Source organism: Salarias fasciatus, chromosome 14 (genome assembly GCF_902148845.1).
Source record: "Salarias fasciatus chromosome 14, fSalaFa1.1, whole genome shotgun sequence".
Lineage (NCBI taxonomy): Eukaryota > Metazoa > Chordata > Actinopteri > Blenniiformes > Blenniidae > Salarias > Salarias fasciatus.
Genome location: NC_043758.1, coordinates 6,206,887 through 6,229,548, shown reverse-complemented (window position 1 = coordinate 6,229,548; position 22,662 = coordinate 6,206,887). Strand labels below are relative to the sequence as shown.

The following is a 22,662-nucleotide window of genomic DNA, read 5'->3' as shown; positions in this document are numbered from 1 at the left end:
CGCAACAATAGACCGAACAAATATTTCTGCTTGCGAGTGTTTGTGGTCGGAGTGGTGAGCCAGCTTGACATGTTTGTCTTGAGTCACTTGAGGAGATTAGCCTACTTCGAGTTTATTTTTGGCAGAATAGGCCTTAAATTGTGTCGTTAACCCCACTTACAATGGTACTTTATGAGCATGTTTTCACAGAATAATCCAACTGGCATGAGGGGGGAGGAGGGGGGAGGAGGGGAGCGCGAGCAACGCCGGTTTAATGAACGAGACACACACACACACACACACACACACAAATACACATACACACACACTTATTTACTAACAGTATGCGGTTGACCTTCAGCCAGTGGAAAGGTGTGAGTAAGTAAATAAGCAAAACCTTGCAACTATGTGTCTACTCATGCGCGCGCACACACACACACACACACACACACACACACACACACACACACACACACACACACACACATGCAGTTTTCAGTGAGAAGAGCATGCAGTTAGCCTCAGATTTACCTTATGAGACTCCAGAGGACACTGCTATGTGGCCGACACCCCAGTCTAATCACTCTAATCAACTGTCCCAAGAGTGCGTGCACACACACACACACACACACACACACACACACACACACACACACACACAGAAGTACATACCCATCTGTCCACTGATTTCAGCTAGACTCCTCGGAGGATTTATTTCCATTTTAAAATTGGTTAGCCTTGATGGTTCCACCGCTGAGTGTGAATTCCTCCAGTTCTCCTCTATTTCTGCATTTTAATAGTCTCCATTTTAACAGGCTATTAGACGCATTAACTTCAGTGTGTCTTAGATAAGGGGCGTCCGGGGCCTCATGCAGACCAGTCTCATCTCGGCTGGGCTGGGCCGGTAAAACAGTGCCATAATAACCTTTAAAATTGAACTTTTTTTCTTTGTAGTACAGAGTGCATGTGATGTAAATGTCTTTACTTTCGCAAAAACTAAACAATTACCACTGTAAATAACTTGAATCCCAACATCAATCCGATTTTAGTGACACGTCTGGTGCAAAATGCAGTGAAATGTCCAGAACTCTTCTCCTCTAACTGTTGCGTTACGCGCATTTTTACACACTCACCCTGACAACAGTACTTTGAAAGTAATGCTGGTTTGTTTGCAGTGAGGAAGAAAAGGCTCGGGTTCTGTGGTGTTACATTAATTAAATAACGCTGTTTGTGAATGTAAACGCAGCATTAATCTGATCACTTGATCGTGTGAAGAGGACAGTCCGTGTAATGCCATGTGAGTGCAGCCATGGTCCTGCAGACCGATCCAGCCACTTCATATTGGCCTGTTGCCATCGCCCCCTAAAAATGCGCCTAATGCCTATTTGATTATACCCTCATCTGCCACATTTTAAAGAGGCTTTGACAGACCGGACTCGTAAGAATTCATTCACGTCAGCCCTCATCGTTTTTCTGGATTTGACCCCTGCAGGTCCCTTCAGCTGGAATGAGAGTTCTATGACTTTTAAAAACCTGACGTGAGCTGACATGACGGGTTTTCCTGAGATCAGGGACCAAAGTAAAACCTGGAAAGGCCAAAAATCTGATTCAAAGATAAATATTAAAAGAAAGTCTTTATCCTGTAACTTGATATTAGATTAAATTCTAAGTCATTAAAACTGTTTGATAAATACAGTACTACTCCCTTAAAATAATTTTTGATGGGACAATTTTTAAATCTCCAGTTTGCTAACATGACGTCTCTCATTACAGCAGTGTTTGATTAGAATACAAAGTGTTTTCTAATTATGTTCTCTCGAAAAGACAAACTTTATTGCTTTTCAGTTTAAGTAAGACAGTTTTTTTTTACCACCTATTCTGCTGCAGAAATAGCAGAATTAATGAATTTGTGGGCTCAAACCTGACTCGTATTGGCATGTGAACAATTTCCCAGCTGCACGTTCACACCATGCATACCGAGAACATTCTGTCTGCGTTGTCCTGTTGAAATAGTTTGGTTAAAAATGGACACAGTCCAAAGTTTTCTTCAGGCACTGCGTTTGGCTTTGGAACACAAGTGAGGAAAGCTTTAGTGCTGTTTGCCAGCGTTTCAGCCATCCTCCCAGGTAATTGCTTCCACCTTCGGCTGAGACCAAAGCCTCGGAAAGACAAACCCATTGAGAGAAGGTCAATACAAAAACTCCTCAGTGATAGGTTTAAATTACACTCCGAGATTTATGTGGTTTGGAATGAAATCTTCTCGACTCCCACTAAGAAACTGCTGTGCAGTGAAGAGAGCTGCACTTTGGGCGTTTAAAGATTTAAGCAGACAGCAGACGACGCTTGAAACATTTCAGTTAATGAAGTGTGGCTTAAACTCTTTAAATGGTTTTTTTAAGTTCATATTTTTACCCTGAAGAAATTGAGTAAAGTATCCGGTGATGGTGAATAAGAGCTTAAAGAAGCTGTTAATATTTAAATCAACATCTCATGGAATGATAAAAGCCTGTCATTGTGTTTAGTCAGTATCCAGTGTCGGTCTGTCTGACCGCGCTGTACAATTAAGCAGAGATAATTATATTTAACCAAAGTGTACGTAGGAGCAGTGCCTGCCTCAGTGCAGCACACAGGGAGCAGTTTTATGTATAGAAATATACTTTTTGTTTGTCTTTGTTGTGACTTTGGCTCAAAAAAAAAAAACCTTGTGCATTTTAGATGATTTAATTTATTGTGGTTTATGATTTTCAGCGCTGTCACAGCTCAGTGTTTTGTCTTTATAGTGACACATGGTAAATCAGTGGAACCAGTTGAATCTTAGGCAGCTGCACAGTTACTGGGAGGAAAAAATAAACAATATAAATCAGTGTTTTAAATGATTCCACACATCTCTCTTTCTATTGACACTTCCTTCGTCCTGCACAACTTTCTCTCAGAAGCTGAGGCAGCCGTTATTTTTAGCAGTCGGCGACATGAGCCGGCCTCCACTCAGCCAGACATGTATCTGAATTCAGTAAATAAACACGAGCCGTTGTGTCAAATGCTCTGTGTTGTAACATGGTGTTATGTCAACACCGCTTTTAACTGCAGTGAGCTGTGACCTGATTTATCTTATGCAAGTAAACATGCATAAGATAAATCGCTAAGAAACTTAATAAAAAAAAAAAAGGTTGTGTAGCTGCTGTTTGTCTCTCCTGCTCCATATGTGTGCAGGTATCTTGTTGTTTTTTCTTTTATTACTGTTTATTGAATCTTGTTAAAGGAGTTGTAGCTGTGATAAGGTACCAATTTATCAGTAACTTGGAAGTGAAATATGATAATGTGACGTTACGTTGTTTGTAGCATCTAATATTCCTCTTTCACCCCAGTTTTGTTCCCTCCAGCTCGATGCTCTCCAGCTATTTGTCTGCGTTGATTCCCAGATGCTTCGTGTCGGGATATGTGCCGCAGAGCGATTGTCAAAGCGTATTCATTAAAAACACAATGCTGCCTGAATTAACCATCCTGAAGAAGACTGAGCCGAAGCGATAAAGCGCTGCGTCATAAATCCTACGTAGCCAGCTGAAAAAGGCCGAAACGCTCTAAACAAAAACGAAGAGGAGCTACAGAAGAGCCTTCCTCATTACCGACAGTCATTAGTTAAACACAAAGAATATTGATTAATGTTGCCATAAAATGGTGAGAAAATCACGCGCACCGTTTCCCCCCGCCGAAGATGGTAATCACTGCGATTTTCAGATTTTACTACCGAGCCCCCCCCCCCTCTTAAATCTGTGTGTAGCTGTCAGCCTCTCAGCTCGGAGCTGTCGGTTTGGAGAAGCGGCGCTGAGTTATGTTCAGAGTGGGGAGATTTCTCCCCGTCTGTCTGAGACGGCCTCTCCTGGCCGCCGCACCGCCTGTGAGACGTGGCTGTTTTCCACCGTCTCTCCCAGCCCCTCTCTCTCTCTCTCTCTCTCTCTCATCTCTCTCGTCTCTCTCTCTCTCTCTCTCTCTCTCTCTCTCTCTCTCTCCTCTCTCTCTCTCGTCTCTCTCTCTCGTCTCCCTCCTCTCTCTCTCTCTCTCTCTCTCTCTCTCTCTCTCTCTCTCTCATACCCACACTTGTTCGGCATGAATGCCCCCCCCCAACATGCTGTTTCTCTCTCTCCCTTTTTACACCCGTTTTCATTCTTAACTCCCTCTCCTGCTCCTTCCTCCTTCTTCTTCTCTTTTTTCTCTTCACATGGTCCCTCCAGGCCTTTCCCTTGGCGTGGCTCCAGGACAGTTGCTAAGTAAATCACTCAGTCAGCAGGATGAGAGTAAGAAAGCACAGAATTCCTCACGATCCTGAGCCTTTCATGCCTGCTCTTTCCTCCTCCATCTCTCCCTCTTGTGATTCCTCCTTCCTCTCGTGTTTCTTTTTTTTCTTCTTCTTCTTCTTTCTGCTGCAATCAGAACTAAGGCGAAGCTTTTGAAAGGACGGATTAAGTTGTTTTTGAAGTGCGGGGCAGGAGAAACGGTTTGCGAGCGGGAGTCCCAGCGTGGACCGGAGTTATGCATGAACTGGGAGGTTGAAGGAGGAGAGAGGGGGGGGGGGGGGGGGGGGGGGGGGGGGGGGGGGGGGTTCTGTCAGCCATGTGTTGGTCCGTCTCTTTTGTGGCTGCTTCAAGAAATGCTACCCGATCCACGTTTTCCACCCAGCCTCTATTGTAGTGGGGGGGAGAAAGAAAAAAAAAAAAAAAACAAATCTACAAAGAGAATTCCATCCAGAAAGTCTTGTGCCTCCATTAAAATGGTTTCCTGATCTTGACTAATGCTCATTTTTACCCAGACTCTTTACGGCCCCAAAAGTAATTAGCGGCACAGCTAATTCTTTCCTCTTGAATGAAGGAATCCGTAAACGAAGAAAAATATCACAGCTTCTAAATATAGACGTGTTTGTCGCTGGGTTCTGTCAGCTGGAGCGCCCCTCCTCGGCTTCGGCCCATGTGGGACCATTTAAAGATCTCTGGGGTCGTCGCGATGCTTCACAGGAAAGTGGCGGCGGCGGCGGATTGGAGCCAGCAATAAACTGTACTCTCCCGCAGGTGGTGATGGCCCCGCATGAACTGCCCGTGGTGTTTGTTGATAACTACATCAAGCTCCTGCCGACGGCAATCCGGAGACCTTCCAGAAGATCCTGGACATGAAGTGAGTCCTCTCACTCTTCGTCGGCGCTTCAAATAAACAAGCGCCAAGTGTGTTTGTTTGCTTTTCCGGTTGAGGACTGACCAAGGCGCACAACACCCTGTCAGACCTCATTAGTTTTGTTCATACTCTGGTTTTGTGTGTGTGTGGATTAAACAAACAAGATGTACAGAGTTGATTATGGAGCTGCAGAGGTTGAGGGTGGTGGATGTAGCTTCCTCTGGGCAGAGGCCAGCCATTTCCCCGTCTCCTCTCAGTCAAGGAGCCAAAATGTCAATGTAGTATTTCCTCTCGTTTAGCCTCATTGTTTTCCGATTTCATTTTTTTTCAAGCGTTCTCAAACGCAGTGTTTCAAGAAAAGCAGGACTACCCACTTTGTAGTTCTGCAGACAGAGCACAGGGCTTTTGTTATTTTTTTAGTTATTTGTTCTAATTTTGTTTTTAAGTTTTCACACATGCAGAGTTTCTTAAGTCCTTCTTACAGGAATGTAAACATGTTTCATAATTATCTCAGAAGCAGTTGGAAGTCACTGCAAACAGAAACCTTGCAGAAGAACATGGAAGGTTCTGATTGGTTGAATTAAATGAGGGATTTGATGAATGAAAGAAAAAAGATGGCTCAAGACCTCGTGGTTCTGCTTTATCAAGATTTATTTCGTCTTAAACTGTAATTCTCTTTCCTGTTTGTGTTTCTGTTGCGGTGTGTTCCTCATGCGTCTGGCTGTTTGATGTGTGCATGCAGGGTCCTGAAGCGCAGCGAACAAAGCAGCATGCTGGAGCTCTTCCGCCAGAGACTACCAACCCCCCGCCCTCCGGGTGCTGACGGAGGTCCCTCCCTGTCCTTCAGCACCCCCACCCCCGAGCAAGAGTCGTCCCGCAGTCCGCAACTGGAGAAGCTCATCAAGAATAGACTGTGAGCGCACCGAAACCCCACCCGAGAGTCTGGGAGACGGAGGGCGCGGCGGCGGCGGCGGCCTTCAGCCCTCCTGCAGTTCCTCATCTCAAAGACTTCCGTTCTGCTGAGTTACTGTGCAGATTTAGAGAAGGAGCAACAAGCTGACTGATTTCACACTGACTGATGAGCTGGATGATGAAGAAACTTCCCGTTGTCATTACATTATTTGTTGAACTTCTGAAACCTTCCGTCTTCTTGTGACACTACGTATGAGATTTGTACATTTTCCTGGAGACGACCCGAATGTCGTGCTCTTAATTCAATTCTGGCTGCTTCCCTCCAACTTAATCTCGCTCACGCTGATTACAAAAGAACCCAATCTTAATTAAAGTCGATGTGCTTTGAATATAATATGCACTTGAGCTCAAACTGTAGTTTTTTTTCTTTTTCATTAGTTGTGTGAGAGGAGGTGGTGGGGGGCATTTTGAGTGCACTGGATATTTAAGATAAGTTTATTTGGTCTGTAAAGCCTTCGACTAAATTATTTGATTTTGCGTCTTATAAAATTAGAGTAAAAACAGTTTGAAAACTTTGGAAAAGGTTTCGATCTGTGAAACTTGCATATCATTTGCATTGAATAAATGTGAACTGAAGTATGCTCTAGTTTTAATTTTAATGTTATGATTAATTCTCATAGTATAATTTTTCTTTTTTAAGTGGGTCCGATTTATGAAGGTTCTTTGTTTCTCTGTCGAACTAGATATTGTTTTCAAAGATCTACTGGTTCGTTGAAATACATCAGTACGTGTGCAGCTGATCGCATTGTTCTAACATTGCAAAATATTCTTTATTAATTCATAATAATTACTTTTGTTTGTCTTCGTGTGTATGTATTCTTCTTTTCCCCAGCAGACATCGGTGGGTTTGGTTAATATTATAAAATTGCTTGAAAAAATTCTTACTCTACATCAGTTAAGCTTTGTAAAATGAAAACGGTGCCTGTCTGTGTTAAAAGGTTGCTGGAATCATCCTAATGACTGCATCACTCTGTACATCAATGCCTTCTGATGTGAAATGTTGCCAGAGTGACATGTTGCTCTATTTTTGGTAGTGAAAAGCGAGAACGCGCTCTCTCTGGATCATCTGTTAGCTTTTGGCTGAGATATTTACTGAAGGATCAGCGCTTAATTAATCCTTAACTGTCTCAGTTGAAAGATGTTCAATCAATACCATTAGCATTAGCCTGTATTCACTGTAGCAGTAAGATTCATCTCACCTTTGAGGGCTTCCTGGATGCTGGTCGTGAATCTCTGCTGATTTTTCTTGTCATTACTTCATAAATCAGTTTCTTTCTGGATCAGCGGCGGAGCCGAGTTTTTGCGAGTCTGTGGAAAATGATCTGGGAGAGCTGATCGCTGAAATAATGTGACTTTAATGATGACTGATTAACTCGAACACCCAAAATAATTTGTGCTCACCGCCGTTTCATTTCCACTTCAGCTGAACTTAATGAGTGACTCACTGGTGCCGCAGTAATACGACGAGGTGAACATTAGAGAAAACACACTAACTGAGACACATGGAGAAGTAACAGGTGTTCTTATCTGCAGGCTTTCCCTGGGCACAGTTTCCTGACACAATCCAAGTATCCAGTCTTTGAGGTTAATCGATATGTCCAAATTGTGTGTGTGTGTGTGTGTGTGTATGTGTGTTTGGTTTCCCTTGTTATGAGAAAAATGTAATAAAACCGAAATAAAATATTTAAGGAACTTGACCAAAGTATAACTTTATTGAAATTTTAAAGACTGTCTCAGCAAGGCTTTGGTCAGTTCGACTGATCTTTGGTTCACACTCCCTGTAAGGAATAAAACCTGGGTATGACCCATGAACCTCCGATACTGTGTGACCTGGACGACATATTGTCCAGAGCAACAACTTTAATCCAGTTCTCTGCTTCAGTATTGTCAACAATGAGGCACATTCTTGACAGTGATGTTTGAATGTGTGAGAACAGGGTGTCAAACTCATTTTGGACTATTTCGGATCAACCCTGGCTCTGAGGCGCTACAAACCCGCAAGAACGGAAAAAAACCAACGCAGTAAACACTGCTGGCTTTATACTCCCCGTGCATTCAATAAGCTGGAAAAGGATTTCTTCTGCATTCATTCCACCAGATGACGCTGCTGTAATCAACCAACAAGAAGAAGAGAGACAAAAAAATAGAATGCAGATGGCAGGACGTCGTACTTATATTGAGAAATTCACAATCTGAGGCCTCCGATGGTGAATCTGTAAACACCTCGAGATAAAGCACACTATCCACCATTTGTGATTCACATTCTAATCACAGCGCTGACACCCTTTCTTCAATCGCTCCGGCCCACTCAATATCGATTGTTTGCAAGAAATAAAACGTGTCCTCAGTTTTCTAAAAGTAGAGCGTGAGGCAGAGCGTTCAGCTCCCAGGCTCCTGCCATGTGGAACCAGCTCCCAGTTTCAGCCAGGGAGGGCGACACTGTCTTTACCTTTGACTCTGAGCACCATTGACATGTAAAGAGAAGACAGAAACGCAACGAAAGCTTCGTGTTTTCATTTGACTGCTTTGTTATGTAAACTGGGCCTAAAAATGTCAGTATGGAAGAAATGATATGGAACAAACTATACTGTATATGGAATCCCATTCGTATATTAGTTTAGATACAACTTTAATGTATTATACTAAACTGTTAGCTCAACGACTCCTCCAGAGTAGGTTTATTCTCTCCGAATAAAGAGTTAATCGGAATAAAAAATTAGTTTCAATATAATGGTAATATGGTGAATTATGTGGCGCCCCCTGAGGCCACTGTGCTCGTAGCACTTGCCTAATGGAAAAGTCCTGAACTCCAGTGTCTGTCGTTACTTTGTCATCCAGAGAAAACGTCTCGGGAGGAGTTTGCACGGCGTTAAAGTTCCCAGGACTTGCTGCTCCGGCTCCGGTTGCTAATTGCGCTGTGACCAATCGGCCTCGAGGAGGCGGGCCCCCGGCTGTTTGTGTGAAAGCCCCGCTGGATGGAGGGGAAGGGGGGCGAGTTTGAAGAGGAGCCGCGGGCAGCTCGGTCCGGGACACTCACTCCTCTCCTGACGCTCACCGCGCCGAAACAAACCGTGGTTTCCCCGTGCGCCGGGCAGCTTGGAGCCGGTGTTTTGCTGCGGGGTTGGAGCCCTGCTGGTGGTGTTTCCAGCCCGCGGACCAAGTTCGGACTTTTGCAAGAGAAAGAGACGCAACCTGGGAGTGACTCTGCTGCAACCTGCGGAGCTGCGCAACGCTATTCGCTGCTTCTTCTTTTGCTTTTAACGAGAAATGGTCGGCAGGTTGAACTTGCCCCATGTTTGCGACGGAGAGCCGCTGGATATGAGCTGCAGGGCGGACAGAGGACTGGACAGCCCGGACTCCGGGCTGCCCCCCAGCCCGAGCCCCAGCGCCTGGCTGCAGCCCGCGTGCACGGACAAAGCCGGAGCCGTGAGCCCCGGGTCCGAGGACGAAGGGAAGGGCTCCCTGGTAGGCACGGCCAGCAGCCTCTCTTCCTGCAGGGGTCTGCAGCTGCATGTTCTCCCTGTGCATGTGTTTTGTTTTTGTTTTTTTCCCTGCCTTAATTCACTCAGCTGGGATCAGCTTCACATGCACGGATTAATTTAGCAGAAATCATCATGTCTTGAAGTATCAGTTGAGTAAATTTCACATTGATATCACAGATCAAGACAACAGCAAATGCACAGTTCATAAAAGTTACAAACAAGAGCTTTTATTGTCTAAAGTACTCCAGTACAAGGGAACATATGAAATATTTACATACAGATAATCAGAACTCCAGAGTTCTTTCCATTCAAGAAACAAGGATGCAACATCTGATCTTCAGACATTTTTGCAGTCAGTTGTTCCCGAATTGTCGGTAAACAAGAAATGTGACATGAGGGTTTGTAGATAAATGTGAACAAATGAATTGGTCGTCTAAAAGAAGATGAATTCAGCCTTGAATAAAGTGCAGAGTGATGAACAAGAGAACTATAATGAAGCTCAGTTCTATTGTACATAATGAAGTGCTGACTTTGAACAGAGTAATTCTTGTAGATCACTCCTCCACAGTCAACTGCAGGAAACGAGCTGCCTGCATCATTCACACAATGAATAAAACACATTTCTAAATACACCTTAAAAGACACCAACTGAGTGACTTGGACATATCTAGTTACAGTTCTCTGAAGTGTGGATTTTTCTGTTTTTGAATTGGTGGATAAACATGAATTTTGCATTACGGTTCAGGTTTTACCTGCGGGACCTCCTCCTCCTCCTCAGCTGCAGCCGTTGTCCTGTTGGGGAAGGCATAGCACTTGATCCGTTGCTGCAAAAGAGATGAGGTGGGTTGACTTGGATATGAGGACTTCAAGTGTTCTCATGAGACCATGAGTTGGAGAGGCGTTCTCCTTGTAAGGTCATAAATGATGCAGATGGGAGCAGAGATTGATTCTTCATCCGATAAATCAAGTGCAGTTAAAGGGACGGCTGTGGCTCAGCTGGTAGAGCAGTTTAATCCTGTGAAGTGTTTGGTCTTCGAGGGTCATGAAGGCCATTGACCCTGTTGTCTTCTCCAGATACACCTCCTCTGTGCACTACGACTCAGACCGCCACTTCATCCAGGATGTGGCCCTGCTGCCGTTGGGCCAGGCGCTGGAGCACTGCCGGCAGACCGTCATGGCTCTGCCCCACAGCACCTGGCGGCACTACAAGACGCAGCTGGACTTCGAACCAACGCCACCGCCCGCTGCGCTACAGGAGCACCACCATCATCTACCCCAAGAAAACAGCGCCGTCTACACGACGGAGCTGAGCTACGACTGCCGCCGGCTATCAAGACGCTTCCTCTCCAGCGTGGAGCTCGAGGCCACCGGCCGCAGAGAGTTACCTCAGTGAGAACAGGAGGCGAGGGAGGGGGGGCAGCAGATGGCTGGGGACGTGAAACATCAGTCATTCCCATGGTTCTTATCAGTGATGCTCCCTGAAGTCTGGAGGCCGGCTGCCACTGACCTGCTGTGCTGTCTTTTCACAGTTGCGTTGACTGAAGTTTTGCTCCCAGATGAGTTCCGGACTCCGTTGCCGTGACGTTACAGACGCAAAGCGCGTCACGATGTTGGTTGAGTACAGTGAATGTCGGTCCATGTCCTGATGTGCTTCTGACACCGTCCACCTGCATGGGGATTGCCACAGTTTGTTTGCTGAAATGTTCCAGCAGTATGAATTTTAGATATATATTCATAATTGGCTCTTAGCAAATTTATTCTCATTGAGAAGTAACGGTTTATTTTTGTTTTTGTACAGCAATGACTCCCTGCTGAGTTCTTTATAGGTGACTTCTCCAGGAGTGGTTTACTTGTGTGGTTTGGACTGAAGCTAATTTACTAATTTATCCACACTGTAGAAGGGTGTGTTGATACTTCTCACATTTTTTTTGTTTCACAGGGTATTTGTATTTATGCACACAAGCAAAGCTCTTGGCAAGTCTTCTCCTTAGTCACCGTTTACAGCTGCTACTCTTAACGTAACGCAACCTGTCAGCCTACAGGAGCTTGTGAGCAGCCCTCAGGACATTTCCTCACAGTAATGGTCAACCCAAACAAGATATGAAGCCCAATTGTTCAGGATGTTTGTGACGAGGAGCCCTTCATACCACTTGGTGTCCTTGAAGTTGCTCTGCTTTTAAAGGCTAAATGGATACACTGCAAGTGCTGTTTGATTAAAGGGAACTTGTCTGTTCAAACTGATCAGGTAGGGTAGTATTGATGAATCATGACTGGATCACACTCTTTGACTTACTTTTAACAGGTGAAAGTAGAAGTTGCATTCCTCCGCAATAACTTCATTTAGTGTGAAAATGTATTTATTCTGACAATTTAGGATCTGAGATTTTATCAGCCCCACTATTAATCTCTATCAGTGTAGGAGTGGATGATTTGTGATGCCTCTCCTACCTTTTGATGTATGTTTTTATGCTTCTTTTTATATATATTGTTCACTTATCCAGTGCTGGTTTTAAATAAAATGATTAATAATTTATCAATTCCGCTTTCTGTGATTTCTCATAGGCATCACCGTCACCCCGAATTTTTTTTTTCAGAATTATAATTTCCAGTTTTCATGTAGATGGTGCCCTCATCGTGAGCATGCAACGAAAGTGCAACAGAGTGACTCAGTCCAGAAGAGATTTGTGGACTTTGAAAATTGTTTCTCTGTTTATAACATTCGGGTTGTTTTGTTTTTTTTTTTTCAAATGCTGCCACGTTCGAAAGCAGCAGTAGTATAGTATGTGAAATGCAACTATGAAATACAGCAAAATCTGTGAAACAAACAAAATATATTTTTTTACGACATTGTTCTATTGAATTAAATATCAGTCAGCTAATGAGGGTGTTCAGATTCTATTACTGATAAGGTGAATATGCCCGGACCCTGTTTTTAAACGGGGTCAACTGAAAGTGCTCTTCACATTAGAAAGCTGCTTTTCCCCACAAGTCCCTGAAGGCAGCACCGGGTAAACGCGTGGTGATGACGTCGAATCTAATTTCAGAGATTTTTAATTTAGTTTTTACAATATAATTATTATATTTATCAACCAACAATGCTAGGCCTGAGTTTTTTTAAGTTTTTTGATAAAAATAAATAAATGAAATGCGTTCTCACCCGCGGCACGACGTCAGAGTGCAGAGGTCACCGACACGCCCACATTTTTCTCACATGCTCCTCTGTCCACTCTGCCGCGTTGTTTGGTTAAATTCGCTTTTAATCTGTGTAGTTTACACCTGTGTGATGCAGAAGGGCGTCTTATGGGGTCTGAAAATGCTTTTGTCCTCATGACACGGCGACATAGATACTTTAAACTGAACTTTTCCTCGGTGGACATTGAGATACTTAGCTTGTAGTGCTAACAGTGCTTAGTACTTTAGGGAGAATGAAGTCTGCCGGTGAGCACGCCACCGTCATGGACATGTTTGAAAAAAGGGAAAGTCCTGAAAATCTGCGCCCCTATGGTCCGGTATTCAAAGTAAGTGACCAATGTATTCGTTTCTTAAATCGCTGATGTATTTTAATGTTCAAAACCCAACTGTAACGTCAAGTAGTTAAAAGCGGTCACAATATTCCTGCAAAGATGACTGATTATGTTATTGTTGCGGTAAAGACCACCTAAATGAAGAGGCAAGACACGACCAAATCTGTAATTCAAGAGAATATGAATACTTTATTGATCCTCACTAATTTGGTAACACCTCAAGAGGAAACCAGAGGCTGACAGGTGCCTTAAGTGACTTACAGTTACTAAAAAAATCAATACGCACTTTAAATATTGTGTTCTCATAAAAACCTTTATTATGCACTTGTAAATAATAAAATGTGTTTAAAACGATTAAGCCACCAAGAAACACAAACATGTTACTATTCCCAGCTTGTAAAGCTCTGTAAATAAACTAAACTACCTCATTGTCTAGTTGACTGCATTGTGCATACCACATTATCCATGTCTTCATAGGTTCGAGTTAAAACTTAAGTGTAAGGAGATTCTCCTCAGCTTATTATTACATATCTGGAAGAAATAATGCCAAAAGTGGAAGTTGTCAAATATGGCCACCTGCTCAAGAGAGGGTTAGATTTGTTTTTCCAGCAGCACTGAACCATGTCAAACAGAATTGTCTGAGTTGAGTTCTTTTTTCTTTCCAGACTTGCCTTCAGGTCGTTGGTGAGAAGTACAACTGTGATATCTGTTTCACCCCGATGATAGTTGCTGCAGACTTCCTGCGCTCGATTAAAGCCAGAGACAGTGAGTTCACCACCAACCAAGTGAGTAGCAAGATGGTTTTGTTTTCTAACCCACTGCAAGGAGGAAATATCTGGGAGCATTATGATCAAGGTTTGCGCCTCTGCTGTGTTCATGGATAGATACATGATGTGATTTGCAGTGGTGGTTCTGTCATCTGTCCCTCTCAGTGAAGTTACACTTGGAGAGAGATGAACTGAAGTCCCATTTTTATAAACTAACACCCAGTCTCGTGCTGGGACTAACATAATCATGACATCTCTGTCCATGTGTGCATATGTTCACTTCCTTGGAATACCTCACTTGGTAGCTGCCCTAAAGCCACTGACAGCTGCAAAGAGGGAGAAAGCTTTTTTAATTTGAGGCCACTTTTTTGATTCATGTAAAGGAATAATGTTATGGCAGATTCTTGGATTGGGTAGAAAAATCCATAACTATAGATAACAGCATATCACTCTCAATCGATTGAAAAAGATTAGCGTTTTTGAATAGAATGAAGCTACGTAATACTCACGTATAATACTAAGAGGGGGTGTCTTTATTAAATAAGTTGGAAATATGTTCACTTAAATCCATGACAGGAGAAAATTATGGAAACCTTTATGATGGCAGACAGGAGGGATTTCAAGCCTCACTTCTCTGCCTTACACTAGTATTTGATCATCCTGTTGCTGTTTGTGCTTTTTCTAGAATCTCTGTACTGTGTGTAACATTTATATCAGGCCTCCCTCGTGAGGCAAACGGACGCGCTGAGACAGTGAATCTTGTGGTTTCCCTCCTCAGATGACCGGCCCCTCATTGTGCAGTTTGCTGCACATGATGCTCAGACTCTGGCGGATGCAGCCTGTGTGGTGGCGCCGTTCTCCGATGGAGTGACCTGAACTGTGGCTGCCCTCAGAGGTACAGCTACCGAGTCAAGGCTGTGAAACATTTATGCTTTCAATACTCAATTATTTAGAGGAGTAACATTGTTCTTGACGGAAGCTCTGGACTATTTCTCCATCATGTTCGATCTTCTTTGTTTTTTCTTGCTATTCTTTTTTGCTTCATTCTTCTTCCTCCTGTTAGAGGGTACTGTAGCTGTTCACTCACTCCCAGCCTCCCAGTTCCTCTTCTCATTTCACCTTTTAGCTCAATCGTCAGCATCATTTTCATACATAACTAAAATCTCAGTCACCATCCCATACATCTTATATTCTCATCATCATCTCTTAAAAATAAATGTGTGTTCTGTGCTTTAGATGGGCGATGTCAGCTGGCTATGGTGCCTGCCTCATCAATAAACCTGAGCTGGTTAAAGACATGGTCAGACATGTCAGAAACCAGGTGGACAATCCCAACTACACAACTTCTAATCAAAATAAGGTGAGGACTGAACCAGTTTGACCTCATATGAGACTTACAGGCGGACGACTTCCGACTGCAGTGCGTTTGTGAGCTATTATAGCAGCACTGGAATAAGAATAATGCAGTGTAGTTGGTTGGTTTTAAACGATTTTACTCATTACTTTCAAAGCACACCAGGACTTAGTCGATATTTGTTGTTAGAGATTCTAAAGAAATTATTCATGTGTTCATCCTTTCAACAGAATTCACAAGGACTTGGCGCGGACAGTGGACCTGTGTCAGAAGGCCGAATCAGCTGGTGTGTCATGGATTACTGTCCACGGCCGTACAGCGGAAGAGCGCCACCAGCCAGTCCATTATGATGCCATAAAGACCATCAAGGACAGCGTGTCCATTCCGGGCATTGCTTAACGGAGACATAAAGTACCTGCGAGATGGTGGAGGCCACTCACCAGCTCACTGGTGTGGACGGTACGTGAATGGAACCGTGAGTGGAACGTGAAGGTTGTATTTGATTGAATCATACGACACGGCAGGACACACAGTTACATTCAGTAACAAACCGTTGAACCTGCAGTTCAGTGTGTTCTGTACAAGGGCCAGGCTCAGCTTTTCTCATTAGCTAAATGTTCAGTTATGCAGCACATGGCAGCTTACGAGCAGTTTGAGTTACTTAAGGGATAACACAAACAAACCCGACAAAGCCACACACAGAGACATCTGAACTGAAAACTTTTTTCTCTCTCTTTCTGTTTTTTTTTTTTTTTTTTTTTTTTTTTTTTTTTTTTTTTTAGGAGTGATGGCTGCTCGGGGTTGCTGGCAAACCCCCATGTTTGCCGGTTATGAGGAAACCCCTCTGGAGTGCATATGGGACTGGGGTGGACATCTCTGTGGAGCAGGGCACTCCGTTCACCTTGTTTCCACCATCATCTCATCTACATGTTGGAGAGGGTTAGCTCCCAGCTGAGAGAAAAGTCTTTAATTCTCTGTCCAGTACCTCAGCTGTCATCGATTACCTTCAGAGCACGTACGGCTTAGTTCAGGATCCTGGAACATAACAGATTTCAGTGTGACGCTTTTATTTTTTATCACAGTGTTTTTATATATACCAAATAAAACTTTAACTGTTGGAATTGATGTATTTTTTTCCTCTCCAGTGAAATCGAAACATATTAATCACAACATGTTTGATATTATAATTTATTATATTCAGTGGGTCCTTGCACCAGTTTTACCACAAACATTCACAATGTAGTGAAAAATGTTACTCCGTGACCTGAAGGGCTTCTGTCAAATCAATCTTGACCTTATTTGAGTGAAATGACTGAAACTACTAGTACAGTAGAGTTTTTATGACAGTAAAGACATGATCCATTTTACCTACCCTTACACATTAGCATTCAACATAAGTTCAAACTATGGAGTATGTCAGAGTATCGTACACTCATTTGTGTTGTTCCTACTTTTTTTTTTTTTTTACTATATGTATAATCTTGAAAGCAGTAAGATCCTCACTATTTAAATTGATAAAATATCTCATCAATCTCAAGCTTCAAGTAATCATAAAGCAGGAGTGTCAAACACGTTTTCTTTTAGGGGCAACATGCAGTGGGCATGCAGGGCGTCTGTCGTGTGTAGAGGGCTAGACTGGTGGGACAGTGCCGAAACAACTTTTACATTTAAACTTTAATGATTTAATGCTCTACCACAGAGTATATTGATAGTGTTTTCACAAAGACCAAACAATTGCTACTGAAAATTGCATGGTAGTTGCGTTGGGACCTCGTGGGCTGGTTTTGGTCCACAGGCCTGATGTTTGAAACCCTTTATGCATTTCTTTTAAGAAAGGCAATGTGTACCTGCAAGAACTTTAAATTCATTTGACTTTTAACCTATATATATACAATCAGTGCTTTTTACTGAAGGTGTTTTACACAAATATAATGAAATATGCCCAAATGCAGGAGCCCTGTACAAATGAAATATGCAAGCAGGGTTTTTTTTCATGACTGATTCATTATTTCATGTAGGGATTTATTTGCAAAGGGACGAGGTGATTGCTGTCAATTTCTCTATAAGAACGATAAGCACGTCAACATGACTGATGCGATAGTGCAGCGACGTAAAGCTTTTGCGTCATTACGTCATTGCCAGCGCGTCAGTTTCCGCGTCACAGCTGTCGAAGCCGGAAGTAGCAAACAGGAAGAGCAAGTTTGCTTCAGAGGAAAGAGTTGGGCAGTTTTTCGGTAATTATTTCTCTGTTGTTGTTTTCTTTTTTGTGTGCTTTTTTTTATTTGCGACTGATTCGCAGCATGTTTTCAGAAAGTTGCTCCGTGATTTTAGCTCGTAGTAAGTTTGTACGTCGCACAGGTTTGGTGCTCGTCTGCTAACGCAGCTCTGTTGATTAGAAACGTCAACTCAACATTTAGGAAAGTTCAGTTTTCCACAAATAAACATTTAAACTCGCTTTTTAAAGGACTTAAGCTGTGATGAAGGTGTTTCACATAACTTAACTTCAAATGAATAAAACACGCCTCTGACTCTTCGGAGGCTTCAGCAAATTTGTCTTGCTTTCTACTTTAATTCTCTCTACATTGTCTTTTTTTTCTAGTTTTTTGTCGTTTCAAAATGATGTGGTTATATGTTAACAGTGACTTCATTAACTATTAGCTCGACGTGTTGCTTCTTGTCAAGAGGGATCCTATGAAATCGAAGACGACAACAAACTTCATTCATATATCCACACATCTGGTGGACACATTTCCTGTCAAACACCCTGATTGAGAATTTTTCTCTTCCCAAATACGGTGTTGATAAATTGATACATTTCTTCATAGTATACTTTCCATTTATTTACAACGGCCTAAATGTTGGATCGTCTAGAATTGAAAGCTCAATCAGAGATGTTCAGCTGAACTTTTACCTCACATGTAGTTAATTATAAAACGTGTTATCTTCTCAAAGTTGATTTAAATCAGAAGATAACTTCAGTATTGCTGGGTTTTCCTGAGTAAGCTGCAGCTGCTGACTTCTCCTTCAGGTATGTGAATTGTGAAAAGAAAGGGTGAGGTTGTCATCAGTCTTATGTTGCTAAACAGTGGCACTATTGTCTAACAATCAAAGCCACACGTGCTAAACTGTAGTGAGTGAAATGTGTGGAGTTTGCTTCATGAGTCCAAAAGGCTGGGTCAGTCTCACTCCTTACATTTTGTGTTTCTTCTCCATGGTTCTGGTCCTCTTCAGAAGCATTCGGTAAAGATGTCATTGCAGTGGACTGCAGTGGCGTTCTTCCTCTATGGGAGATCGCCCTCATCCTTCCTCTGTTTACCCTTCATCTCAGCCAAAAGGGTGAGTTATAGCACGCTGCAAACGGGGACATAGTCTGTGCTGCTGTAATAAGTACAATCTTCACAATTAACTAAATGTACAGTAAACAAAACAGACACATGTAAGGTAATTGTCACGGTTTAAGTGTTGATTCAGCTTTTCAATCTTCTCTCCAAAAAAATGTGATTAATATGTTTTAATCAGACTTTTCAAACAATTCTTTCGAGTTCTTGAACTCCCTTAAAACTTTCTATTAAATTCCATCATTTATTGAGGTTTGTTGCTGCTCTTAATGCGCTTCGTCTGTTTTATTTTTTTGGTTTTCAGTCTCAATTCGGACCAATTGCTCTTTTCATCTGTTGTGAGCAGCATTGAATGAAAGATAAACAGATCATTTATCAGTGGATGTAATGCAGTCATGTTCATTTGGACTGATGAGCCTGACATCCTTCCTGTTTCTGAGTGCCTGTGCGCGGTGTTCATGTAGATGTGCAGCGTGTATCCACCTGAAGGTCTGGAGCTGGATGTCCAGATTCTGGAATAAAGTGTTTCTCACCATGATCATAATACTCATTGTTCTCTTCCTCGGTAAGTCTAACATGAACTCACTCAAAGTTTTTGAAATCATTTGTGTCGGTTCGGTGTGAAAAATTGACAGTAATACAAACCAAAAATATTAAAAATAATGTTAAACAAATTAAACTAAAGGACACCAAATGATATTCATATTCATCAAACTGAAATAAAATTGCAGTATTTAAAAAAAAAACGGACAACAGTCCATGGATTGATTTTGTCTGTGAGGACCTTTGTCCTCAGCAGGACCTTTGACCTCATGAAGTAATGACGGGAAGTTTCAAACGTTAATAGTAATCTTTGAGACGGTGTAGTAAAACCGAGGATTCACTTAAAAGTTGAAGAATGTAAACATGGTGATCTGACTGAAGTCCTTTGTTTTTAAAGATGCCGTTCGTGAAGTGAGGAAGTATTCAGGTAAACAAGCTAGTGCCGATGCCAAGCTACAGCCGAACATGGTTGACCATCTGCACATGAAGCTGTTCAGGGCACAGAGGAACCTCTACATCTCCGGCTTTGCCGTCTTCCTGTGGCTGTGAGTGCCGTGACTCCACTCCTCCATCCGCAGCCCAACCCCTGCTCTAACTGCTCCGCTTGTTTCCCCTTTTTCAGGGTGATGAAGCGTGTGGTCACCTTAATCAACCAACTGGCATCAGCCTCTGCGACCACGGCTGCATTTCAGGCGCAGGCTGATAGCGCTAATCAAAATGCTGAGAAGTGCTCGAAGGAGAATGAGCGGCTTAAACAGGTACAACTTCTACACACTCATTTCAGTGGAAGCTCGGAGAGGCGAGATTAAAAGCCGGGTGTTAGGGTTGAGCTAACTTCTCCTTTTCGGTAACTATGGACCTTTAACATCACCACATAGCCACAGCCACGTTGCTCTTGGAGCTGGGGCCATCGCACTAAGAGAGTTATCGCTCCAGATCACGATTATGTAAACTACAGTAGTTTTTCCTCATGTAAATCTGAGAAGCTCAAAAGATGCTCGCCTCATTTATTTCTCTCCCTGCTTCTCACCAATTTTATGAGTTCCACATATGAAATGACTGAATCGAGGAATTTCCTTTGGTGCGTTCCAGACTCTGATGGAAGGGAAAGGTGACAAGGCTACCGAGGAGGGCATGGAGCTGTTGAGGACGGAGGTGCAGAAGCTGAAAGGAGAGCTGAAGACCTCGGCGGACAGTAAGGGAGCTGCTCCGTCGCGCCATCATGCTGTTGTCCATACGTGTTTAGACGTTGAAGCGTTTAGCGTGTGTCAGGAGGGTGCCTGATGGTGATCTGCTGTTGTTTCCGCTGCAGCTCTGACGAACTCTCAGTCGGAGGCGGAGAACATGAAGAAGCAGATGGACAGCCTCGCCTTGGAGTACGACAGACTGCTGAAAGAGCACCAGGCGCTCCAGGTAATGACTCGAATTCCTGAAGAGAGCAATCTGAGGGTGGCACTGAAAACGAATTGCCATCAAGCCGGCAGACACAGGATGGACGTTTAATGGAAGGTTCTTCAGACCTTAACAGCGGCTCTGAGACTAGTCTATATAAAATATGCCAAAGCAGGTTTTTTTTAAGTCGATCTTCCCCGGAAGATGCTGTAAAGCTTCAGCATGGCGCCACACCAGGATCATCATCATCACTAAAAAGATAATAGATATTATTTTTATTAAAACACAAATTTACACATAACTGGACTGATCGTAAGTGGAATGTAGGGTAATAGTTGTTACAGTTACATACTTTAAATAAAAATTCACCTATAATTTCAACTATAACAGAAAAATTCTGCCTTATTTTGTGGATCTGACCTTTTTCTTTTCATCTCCTTCCAGAATCTTCAAGAGAATTTGAATAAAAAGGACGACTAGTTTTTTTTTTTCTTTCTTTTTTTTAAATCTGTGAATGTTTGACGTGTTGACAATACAGCAGCTAAACGCAAACACAAAGGAGCCACTGAAACGTATACGTCACTGATATCCCACCGCGTGTCACAGCGTGTATCAGCAGGACGGGGTCGTCTGGAGAAGTTTCTGAACTCACGTCACAAACAGTTTATTAACTGAGGTCTAATCGCTGAAGTCCGACAATGTTAATGCTGGAGAGAAGGTGTCTTTTTTTTTGTGTCAGCTATTTCTACAGCGCAAAGAACAATGGGTGTTAAAAGCTGGAGCAGATTATTGTTGCGCTAAATGGATATGAAAAGGTATAAAATGTTTTTGCTGAACATGTAGGGCTTTAACGCTGTGCACCTGAAGGTCTCCCGCTGCTTCCATGTTATTGCAGTGTTTGCACTATGGGGCTATTACAGTAGAAAAAATGGTTTGTGCGTGCATTTGAAGAGTTCTGCTTGTGAGACTTGATAAACACAACCACATCGGACTGTAAATATAAAAACCAATGATTTGTGTTCGTGTAAAATGTCTGGTGTGCCTCCAAAGACGTGTGCACAGAACAGTTTACACACATGGAAGTTGTGTTGCGCTTGCCAAGCATCAGTATGCACATCCAAACCTTATTGTAGACACACACACACACACACACACACATCATGACACACACGTACAGAACTTTGTGCCCACACAAGTCATGTTTCTGCTATAAAAAGCTGGTAGAGGAAGCAGCTGTCACTTGGCCAGTTATCTTAGCAGGTGTGCTTTTTTTTTTTTACCCCACCTTTCTTTACATTTGTTCGTGGTTTCAGCTCTCATTAAAGGGTGTTTGTTTTTTGTTTTTAATCTTTTGTTTGTTCAATTGTTCTTTGGGTTTTTAACTACATTTTCAGAGGATCTCAGATTTTGGGATGGATGTTGCTGTTTTCTTACACGACTTATTTTAATTTTGAAATGGCAATAGATTGACGTTCGTCTCACCGTGTCTGTTTTTCATCCACACAGTTCAGACTTTTGAAATAATTGCTTTACTGCATTTCGCGTCACACGTGCTCATTTTTTGTTCTAGCACAGGTTGCACTGGGATTTGTATACTGTGTTTCACAAAGCAGGAATGTATTATTTTGTGTGTCCATTATCTAATCTCTGAAAGATGGGATTGTATTCACCACATGTTTCATTTAAAAAAACAAAAACAAGGTCTCTTTGGTTCACCACAGCTGGCTACTTAGAGTTTAAAAAAAAAATCACTTGAGCTTCATTCTGTTTTTTCCAAAAATCGCATTGAAGTGCCTTTTTAGACGAATGTAAAACATTTCCTTTAATAAAGATACATTCCTTTATGCCATGCCTTGTTTTGAGTTTTTCCAAACATCGTCCAGTTTGATTAACAATCTGAATTGTACCTGCAACAACAAAGTTTGGCAGCTGAAAACCTCTGGTACCCTGAATGCTTCCTGGATGTTCTGTTCTCAGCTCTGAGCAAAGCACTTATTTCAACCTGAACTGAACTTCTCCATTAGAGGAATTATAAGAGAAAGTTACATTAGAGGCCTAAAGAAATGGCTTGAAGTGTGCTGGTGAATGCGTGATGATTGAAGTGCCCTTTGGCCAACGTGCTCAGACATCTCAGATGTGCAGTGTGTATTT

The 22,662-nt window shown here is 42.6% G+C and overlaps 3 protein-coding genes across 3 annotated transcripts in view; all 3 read left to right on the top strand.

The window, feature by feature from the left end:
* Positions 1-7,802, top strand: part of vps53 (VPS53 subunit of GARP complex) — a 29,701-nt gene extending 21,899 nt beyond the window's left edge. The window contains 3 exon segments of the mRNA XM_030108751.1: positions 5,040-5,097; positions 5,100-5,142; positions 5,882-7,802. Coding sequence (XP_029964611.1) covers positions 5,040-5,097; positions 5,100-5,142; positions 5,882-6,056 — 276 coding nt within the window. The 3' untranslated portion in view covers positions 6,057-7,802.
* A 1,207-nt stretch (positions 7,803-9,009) lies between these two features.
* rflnb (refilin B) lies at positions 9,010-12,123 on the top strand. The gene is given in 7 exon segments (XM_030109457.1): positions 9,010-9,576; positions 10,339-10,386; positions 10,388-10,415; positions 10,418-10,433; positions 10,668-10,824; positions 10,826-10,880; positions 10,883-12,123. Coding segments are annotated over 7 exon segments (606 nt in total). The 5' UTR covers positions 9,010-9,378; the 3' UTR covers positions 10,987-12,123.
* Positions 12,124-12,786: 663 nt separating this feature from the next.
* On the top strand, positions 12,787-21,092 carry dus4l (dihydrouridine synthase 4-like (S. cerevisiae)). The gene is given in 23 exon segments (XM_030108712.1): positions 12,787-13,063; positions 13,065-13,111; positions 13,783-13,802; positions 13,805-13,906; positions 14,663-14,749; positions 14,752-14,779; positions 15,121-15,232; positions 15,234-15,244; positions 15,469-15,634; positions 15,636-15,662; positions 15,664-15,697; positions 16,021-16,103; positions 16,105-16,140; positions 16,142-16,187; positions 16,190-16,263; positions 17,422-17,472; positions 18,473-18,573; positions 19,041-19,141; positions 19,517-19,664; positions 19,742-19,877; positions 20,212-20,314; positions 20,432-20,532; positions 20,956-21,092. Coding segments are annotated over 23 exon segments (1,695 nt in total). The 5' UTR covers positions 12,787-13,018; the 3' UTR covers positions 20,992-21,092.
* Positions 21,093-22,662: the final 1,570 nt, after the last annotated feature.